This window comes from Oncorhynchus kisutch, unplaced genomic scaffold, assembly GCF_002021735.2.
Source record: "Oncorhynchus kisutch isolate 150728-3 unplaced genomic scaffold, Okis_V2 scaffold1522, whole genome shotgun sequence".
Taxonomy (NCBI): Eukaryota; Metazoa; Chordata; class Actinopteri; order Salmoniformes; family Salmonidae; genus Oncorhynchus; species Oncorhynchus kisutch.
In genome coordinates, this window is record NW_022263467.1 from 24387 (window position 1) to 33586 (window position 9200).

The window sequence follows — 9200 nt, forward strand, 5'->3', positions numbered from 1 at the left end:
TTCATTTTTTATATATGATTGGTTCTGGGAATCGAACCACCATGCTCTACCAACTGAGCCACAGAGGACCACATTTAAAAAAATGTAATAATATAAAATACTTTTCTTACTAGCACAGACTTTGCTGATAGATGCTTTATCGAGAAAAGTTTTACTTGCAATGACTTTGATGTGTGGTTGTCTGACCTGTCTTGACTGCTCTGACTGTAATGTCGCTCTGGATAAGAGCTTCTGGTAACTTATCAAAATGCTAATGTATTTTATATTGAACATTTTCATAGAGTCAAAATGTGGATTATACATTACATTTATTATAGCGGAACACTCTAACGCTGTGTTTATAACCAATTGGGAAGGTGGTATTTACCACATACTGGGAAAACTCTATAGTGAACAAAAATATAAACCCATATTTCATGAGCTGAAATAAAAGATCCCAGAATTTTTCCATATGCACAAAAAGCATTTTTCTCAAATTTTGAGCACAAATTTGGTTACACCCCTGTTAGTGGACATTTCTCCTCCTGACAGATGTGGCATATCAAGAAGCAGATTAAACAGCATGATCATCACACAGGCACACCTTGTGCTGGGGACAATAAAACGCAACACAATGCCGCAGATGTCTCAAGTTTTGAGGGAGCATGCAATCGGCATGCTGACTGCAGGAATGTCCACCAGAGCTGTTGCCAGAGAATTGAATGCTAATTTTTCTAAAAACTATTTTGATTGTCTGGGCCTGGCTCCCCATGGTTGCACCCCTGCCCAGTCATGTGAAATCCATAGATTAGTGCCTAATTTGTTTAATTAAATGGACTGATTTCCGTATAGGAACTGTAACTCAGTAGAATTATTGAAATTGTTGCATGTTACATTTATATTTTTTGTTCAGTACACTTGAACGCACCTCGAACTGGTAATTGGTGAAAACTCCTATATCATCCCTGAGCGCCAACTTCTCCCACTTAAGGATCTTTGACATCACCAGCATTTTCAGCAGTTTAATGCAACAACAAAAAATATTATTTATAAAAAGCAATCTATTAATATGGTTTTTGAACACTATATTTTGTGTGCGAGCATGATACCTGTACTTTAGTTTATGGTTGACGCAGCTTGTTTGACATTACCCAATCGGCATTTCTCAACAAGTTAAAATCACGTGAACGCATCCAACTAGTATTTACTATCGAGAGCATCCTGGTTGTATCACTGCCTGCTATGACAACTGCTCAGCCTCCGACCGCAAGGCACTACAGAGGGTAGTGCGTACGGCCCAGTACATCACTGGGGCCAAGCTTCCTGCCACCCAGGACCTCTAGACCAGGTGGTGTCAGAGGAAGGCCCTAAAAATGGTCAAAGACTCCAGCCACCCTAGTCATAGACTGTTCTCTCCTGAACATCTAATCAAATGGCTACTCAGACTCATTGACCCCCCTCCTTACACTGCTGCTACTCTCTGTTATTATCTATGCATAGTCACTTTAATAACTCTACCTACATGTACATAGTACCTCAATTACCTTGACTAACTGGTGCCCCCACACATTGACTCTGTACCAGTACGTACCCCTGTATATAGCCTTGCTATTGTTATTTTGCTGCTGCTCTTTAATTATTTCTAACTTTTATTCATATTCTTTTTTTCTGTATATTTTTCTGTAATTATTATTATTTTTAACTGCATTGTTGGTTAGGGCTTGTAAGTCAGCATTTCGGCGCATGTGACAAATACAATTTGATTTGATACTACTCAACTAGAAATGACCACTTTCCCCACTTGGTTATGAACACAGCATTATATCAACTGTCGATACTTGATAATGGCGCCAATGAGAACAAAGAGGGGGCGTATCCTAAGTTTAAAAGTGCGGTATTAATCATCTCATTGGTTAACTTGTATTAAATGACCACGCAATCTTGACCAATTACAACTACCACCAAGCCATATTATGTAAATTAGGGCGGTCCCAGTTGAATGGCGCATAGCTGGCCCAATAGCATGATTAAAAACAGAAAAACGTAATATTCATGTTGACGAAGGCGTGTCTTAGAAAGGGGGCTGGGTGCGAGGTAACATGGTGGTTTGGTTATCGCCTATCAGCCATAGACAGACGAAGGTTGGAGTGACTGAACGCTTGAGTGGTCGGCTTTTTATTTTCATTTTTCCTTTGATTTTGTGCTTTCGTTTGTCTTCAAAATGGAGATGGAGAAGAGGATCAGTTTGGAGTTGAGGAACAAGACCCCAGCCGAGGTATAGTATTACGTCTTTATTTATTTATTTCCCAATGCATTTTGTGAAGGATGACGACTCAACCATGGTGGATGCGAAATGACGAAGCTCGATACTCTTTAGCTTGCTAACTTATAGTATACAACTGATGTGCCAAAGAAATATCTGATAATAAATCACATATGGGTGGTTACCACAACGAGGATGCGATAGAAATCGATTCGGAATAAAATGGGATCAGAACCTTGATGGTGGCGCAACTTGCTCTGGCTGAGCTAGCGCTACCAAGGACATCAGCTAGCTAGCTACATGTAGCTAGCGCCAATGCTGGCTAGCTAGACTCCTAACCGGTAACGTTAGTTAGTTTAATGGAGTTCAAGTTTTCCCAAACCAAATAATGGCGATGTTAAGAATGATCAAACACTATTGGTAGCCTATATGGACTTTAGTAGCCTAGCTAGTTAGCCAGCAATGTCCTATAATAAATTATCCTTGGATTTGCTAGCGTAGAGCCGACTAGCTCCACGAGTTGTTTTGAAAAACACAATGGAGTTGTTTGCGCATACTGAATAGAAGTGGCTTGTGTGAAAGTAGTGTTTATTTGGTATTTTAAACAGCGAGCTAACTGAGTTTGCCTTCTCCGCAAATACAAGGTTATCAATCACATAGGTACATATTGTAACTACCCATCTTTGGAATACATTTCATGCAACCTATGCGCCCGCGTGGCGGTTTGCAAGGTAAAGTTGTGCAGAATGCCGCCCATCGTGCGGATAATGACTTTGTAGCCTTGCGTTCTTTAACACTTCTTCGTGCATCAAATGTTGCATCGGTTGTTTTGAAGTTCTATGAAAGTGTTGGCCAATTGCTATACGCTGAGCCGTTGACTTTGTAAGGGGTATGAATAGCACATGATCAATTTAAACCTTACCAAGATACGTTACTTTTTGGTGAGCTAACTACGTCCGCTAGTAGCTAGTGTTACTTTGTAACGTTAGTTAGCTATAGTTGCCGCGACAGTAACAATTAATGACTTCTCTGGCTGGGGATAGTGGCCGCGGGCACTCTGATCATGAGCTAACTTTAGTATGATGAGGGGGAGTTGCAGGCAGGAAGGATGTTGACATTCTCTAGCGTAGTTCAAAACGAATACTAGTATGCTACGTCATTTATTCATATTCTCTATTTCTTGCACAATATAGCAACAAGTTCATAAAAACAAAATCAACGATTCTGTATCATTTACCAGTAATTCCAATTGTTCCACAGGTGGCTGAGCTGGTGGTGGACAACTGTCGGTCCAGTGATGGAGAGGTGGAAGGGCTGTCAGATGACTACAAGGAGCTAGAGTTCCTCAGCATGGTCAACGTGGGGCTCACCTCCCTGGCTAAGCTGCCCTCCCTGCCAAAACTGCTCAAGGTGAGCATCATCTTTGGTCCAAGATCCTATTTTGCCACTGGTCATGGAGAGGTCAAGATGGTTCACCCACATAAAAAATAAACATGTAATGCAAGTAAAAATGTATTAATCCGTCTAGCCACATACTATAGTAGACAAGTGGACGACACATAGGATATTAAGCAATTTTTTTGTCTATGTACTATATGATACTTGCCAACGTAGTATTTTTTCCGATGAATCAATATCTGTCCTCTTCAGCTGGAGATCAGTGATAACATGATCGTTGGAGGTCTGGACCAGCTGTCTGAGAAGTGTCCCAACCTGACGTATCTCAACCTGAGCGGCAACAAGATCAAGGAGCTCAGCACTGTGAAGCCCCTGGTAAGGGAACCCCCATAAACACACCTGGTAGACCCAACAAAATACATTTCATTTAATGGATTCCAATCACAGTCATTATTACAGAATCTTAACAGCATCACATTGTGATTGCAGAAAAACCTGAAGAACCTGAAGAGTCTGGACCTGTACAGCTGTGAGATCACCACTCTGGAGGACTACAGGGAGAGTGTCTTTGAGCTGCTGCCCCAGGTCACCTTCCTGGACGGCTATGACCACGAAGACAACGAGGTGCCAGACTCCGAGGCTGACGATGGTGAGCAACGACGGGGCTGGGATGTGCTGAGGGTGGGAGGAAAGACTTGAGACGTGTGCCCTTGTCCTAGAGCATTACAGAGAATTAACCCAATGTTGTCCTCCCCACAGATGACAACGAGGGGCTAGACTCAGAGGCTGATGATGGTGAGCAACACAGGGCTGGGAGGGGACGGACTGAGGAAAGGCTGGGAGGATAAACTTAAGACGTGTCTTTGTCCTAGACCATTACAAAGAATTAACCCAATGTTGTCCTCCCCACAGATGACGAGCACACAGCCGGCCCCACCAGAGATGGGGACGACGATGATGAGGAGGATGAGGGTTCCGAGGGCGAAGAGGTGGGACTGTCCTACCTGATGAAGGATGGCATTCAGGTAATCATTCATCCAACCCGTGTGCAGCTAAGTGTCTCTTAGAGGATACACACGAGACAGTGTATAGTCCAAGTCTCTTAGAGGATACTCACCATTTATTTCCTGATTCTACACGTTGATAGAAAGCTATTGATTTACCGCCCTTGGTGTTGACAGAAAGAGGATGTTTCAGATTTTCGGGGTTGGAGTATTTTCAACTTATGTTCCGTTTCCCCTTAACATAGAAGTAGGGACTCCGCTCAGGTATATTTCTACACCTGCTACGTTCGGTTAGGGGATTACCGCGGCCACCTGCTTTCTAGCCGTTGGTATGTTTGGTCTAAAAGGCCTACAGGAAAAGAGAACTCCTAGTCATGTTGATTGAAATGTTCTCTGGCCCTAGGATGAGGAAGATGATGATGACTATGTTGAAGAGGAGGAGGAAGAGGATGGAGTAGGAGTCCAGGGAGAGAAAAGGAAGAGGGATGCAGAGGATGAGGGAGATGACAGCGATGGAGATGACGACTAGCCCCTCCTGTAACAGAGCATGGGATCACAACTAGGCTAGAACAACAGGAACAGGAAATAGTTTGTGAATTATTTTTTTTGTATACCATAGATGTTACTGTAGAATCTAAATGTTTAATTTGTTTTGTAAATGTTCCATACAAAAAGAAAAGCGGGTTGGAATTATAAAATGGAATGTGGTTTTGAAACATGACATGTGGGTAGGGGCTATAGCAATCAGACAAGGTGATGTTTAACTCTGGTGAGAAGTTGCAGTGGCCCATTTCAAGTACATCTGGTTGTGATTGTCTCCTATGCCATGTTCTCCCAAGACTTTAGTTGTCAAGCGAAAAGCTCCATGTGCTGTCTGGTTGGCTCATAGTAAGGTTTATATGGGAGGAGCTATAGGAGGACAGGCTCATTGTTATTGCTTAAAATGTAACATTTATTTAACTAGGCAAGTCAGTTAAGAACAAATACTTATTTACAATGACGGCCAACCCCTAACCTGGACAATGCTGGGCCAATTGTGCGCCGCCCTATGGGACTCCCATAGTCGGTTGTGATACAGCCTGGAATTGAACCACGGTCTGTAGTTACGACTCTAGCACTGAGATGCAGTGCCTTAGACCTCTGTGCCACTCGGGTATCAACCACATCAAACATACGGAAACCACACGTTTGACTCAGTTCCATTCCAGCCATTACAATCCTCCTGTAGCTCCTCCCACCAGCCTCCGCTGGTTTACACGTGGCCAACAAGTACTGTTTAACAGTGACCCGGGCAAAAAGGAACCTTAGTGAGTCGTTAGCCCCTCCTATCTGTTCACCTACACTATATGTACCCTACCGGCGCTGTATTGTAGGGATTGCTGACTGTTTCCTAAGTACTTTGTTTAGGACCTGGGATTTGATACCTTTAAAGTTTGTCCGATCGCGGTGTCATCAATTCACTTTTAATTCCACAAACAGCCGATTTGTAAGTTAAATTTTTTAAATGTATTGTGCTAGGGCTGCAGATGACTGGGTGATGTAGTTTTCACATCTCTGGGTAATGTAGTTTTCAGGTCTCTTACTCTAGCTCTGATCGTCATCAAAGAAGCCCTAGAGGTGGGTTTAAAGAGCTAATTCGTATTCAGGCTACATGGAGGTAATTTTGGACCAGTTTAGTCACATTCTAAAGCTCAGGTGGACCCAATCTCTCAGAAGGACCTGGTGATAAGCAGGAACACAGTTAATAGTCTCTTCTGTCCTGAATCCAACTTGGTACCCTTTGACTTCTGTCATATCCCAATGGAAGAAAAAAACTTTTCTGTCTCCTTTTTGTTTTACTGTGCAAGGATTTTAAACTTGTATGACTATGTAAATAGACCTTTTATCTTTTCCGTGTAGTATTTGCTTGGTTTTTTTGTGTTTTTTTTTAACATGCAATATCTGTCCTTTTTTTATTTTTAATAAACACAAAGCACATGTCAGGATGTAAAGCTTCAGACTCTGACGCTCAACCTTGGTTTATTTTTTTGGCCTCAGCTGTTGAGAAAGTCATGTTTTGGAATTTATGTTAATTAATCTTCTGAAGTGTTTTTAAATAAATAAAAATATTCTGTTAATTCTTATGTTAACTTCTTTCCATCAAGTTATTTAATGGGCGTAGTACTAACTTTGACCCTCCAGATTAATAAGTGTTTCTGGTCACGGGTCAGTTTTATTCTGATATCTAATGGATGTGTAACCCACCAGTAGGTCTGAACTCTGAAGAGAGGCCAGTTGAAGACAAGAACCAGGTGGTGGTGCTATAGCCTGCAGTTTAACATTGAAGGCCCAGAAACCTCAATCCTGGCAACATTCAGCTCTGACACTTCATTATGTTTTGCATTGGATTTCATTGCTGAATGAAACCTAAAAGCCCCAAATATATATATATATTTTTAAAGAACATAGTAATTTTAATCAGGTCATTTACGTTTCACGTTTCAAGTGGCAATCAGCATTTGAAGCTAACAATGCACTCCCCTTGCTTTGGTAAAAAGCTGAGGGATGGGGTTGGAGAAATGTCACACCTCAAATTCATACAAAGCTAAGGATCATCCATAATATCCTAATATAGTTTTGTTAATAAGCATAGAAAAATAAGCTATTTTGGGTTCTGATGGGTATGACAGTTGAACTAAGCTCATGAGTCAAAAGGTATATTTAAGCTATAAGGCCAGAGTTATGGTATATGGCCAATATACCACTACGGGCTGTTAGGTAGAGGTGCCTTATTGCTGCTATAAACTGGTTAAAGTAATTAGAGCAGTAAAAAAAAGTACATTGTGAAACAGGTGACATCTTTTTACCAAACCACAGGAAGATTGGTCAATTGTTTTCATGTTGCACAGCACAGACGTGTTTGTTTTGATAAAATCTGGTTTTTGTTTTAGACAATCATATGGGGGGGGTCAAACAACATTAGGAGGGCTAGTTTGGAACTGAAACTGGATTTTAAAAACTCATTTCAACTCTGAAAGACTGCAAAAAGCGTGCGGTTATTCCAGGCCCAGTGCCATCGCTGTGCTGCGGCAGCAAACGATTCAGCAGGCTACTGGCATTACAGTATAAAAGCTTTGTTGGCATAACTTTTATACACAACTTTTGGAGACAGAAGATGCTCTACAGGAACGTTAGAGTCCATCCATGTCATCTTGGTGCCTGGGCCCTTTCTCTCACATTTCAAGGCCGCGTTGAGACAGTGACTTATCAGTGACCCAAGCCCTGCTCAGATAATCCCTACTATTGTGTTGCTGAGTTGTCTTAGTGCTGCTGCAAATGTACATTTTCCCAGGGATGTTGGTAGTCACAATGTAAGTAACCAAATTTGTTACTCTAAATGCTTCTGTCAATCTGACAGCTATTGTCAGCAGTAATCATGTGCCTATGAACCTGAGTTATACTGTTAGTACTGCGACATTTTGCCATAGCAAGAAGCCCACTGAACAGTGAACCGCTATCAGTTCTAATATAAATATCGCTGTCATGTCTTCCTCTGATAAGAATCCCACTAAAGCAATGCAAACAATCAAGATTCCCAGAAAAGTGCAAAAAATGTCCCACATTAACATATGTATCCTAAGAAACCAGGTTAATGAAATCCACTCGCTAACAACAGAAAGCATTCATATACTGGCTATATCTGAAACTCACTTAGATAATTCCTTTGATGATACAGTGGTAGCAATATATGGTAATAACATCTACAGAAGAGACAGGAACGGCAAGAGAGGTATTGCTATTGATATTCAGAGTCATATTCCTATGAAGCCTAGAGAGGATCTCATGTAAAATACTGTTGAAGTAATATGGCTACAGGTTCACCTGTACCTCAAAGTTACCTCTGCTGCAAAGTATAAGTTCATTAGAGTTACCAACCTCAGAAATTGCAGCCCAAATAAATGCTTCACGGAGTTCAAGTAACAGACACATCTCAACATCAACTGTTCAGAGGAGACTGCGTGAATCAGGCCTTCATGATCGAATTACTTCAAAGAAACCACTACTAAAGGATAAGAATAAGAAGACTTGCTTGGGCCAAGAAACACGAGCAATTGACATTAGACCGGTGGAAATCTGTCCTTTGGTCTGATGAGTCTAAATTTGAGATTTTTGGTTCCAACCGCCATGTCTTTGTGAGACGAAGAGTAGGTGGATGGATGATCTCCGCATGTGGGGTTCCCACTGTGAAGCATGGAGGAGAGGAGGTGTTGTGGTGTGGGGGTGCTTTGCTGGTGACACTGTCTGTGATTTATTTAGAGTTCAAGGCACACTTAACCAGCATGGCTACTACAGCATTCTGCAGCGATACGCCATCCCTTCTGGTTTGCAGTTAGTCAGACTATCATTTGCTTTTCAACAGGACAATGACCCAACACACCTCAAGGCTGTGTAAGGGCTATTTGACCAATAAGGAGTGATGGAGTGCTGCATCAGATGACCTGGCCTCCACAATCACCCGACCTCAATCCAATTGAGACGGTTTGAGATGAGTTGGACTGCAGTGTGAATGAAAAGCA

At 41.8% G+C, this 9200-nt stretch overlaps 1 protein-coding gene across 1 annotated transcript; it reads left to right on the plus strand.

The window, feature by feature from the left end:
• The first annotated feature begins 2036 nt into the window (after positions 1–2036).
• On the plus strand, positions 2037–6773 carry LOC109881215 (acidic leucine-rich nuclear phosphoprotein 32 family member E). Its single transcript, XM_020473364.2, has 7 exons — positions 2037–2254; positions 3503–3652; positions 3893–4015; positions 4130–4289; positions 4400–4435; positions 4553–4665; positions 5048–6773. Exons 1-7 carry the CDS (start codon positions 2201–2203, stop codon positions 5171–5173), a joined length of 762 nt encoding a protein of 253 aa, XP_020328953.2. The 5' UTR covers positions 2037–2200; the 3' UTR covers positions 5174–6773.
• The last annotated feature ends 2427 nt before the right edge of the window (positions 6774–9200 follow it).

Bases quoted from the DNA above. Each gene is read 5' to 3' on its own strand.
- LOC109881215 (XM_020473364.2), top strand. From the start codon at position 2,201: ATGGAGATGGAGAAGAGGATCAGTTTGGAGTTGAGGAACAAGACCCCA. The intron at 4,290-4,399 runs GTGAGCAACGAC...TCCTCCCCACAG, and splicing joins AGACTCCGAGGCTGACGATG to ATGACAACGAGGGGCTAGAC. The intron at 4,436-4,552 runs GTGAGCAACACA...TCCTCCCCACAG, and splicing joins AGACTCAGAGGCTGATGATG to ATGACGAGCACACAGCCGGC.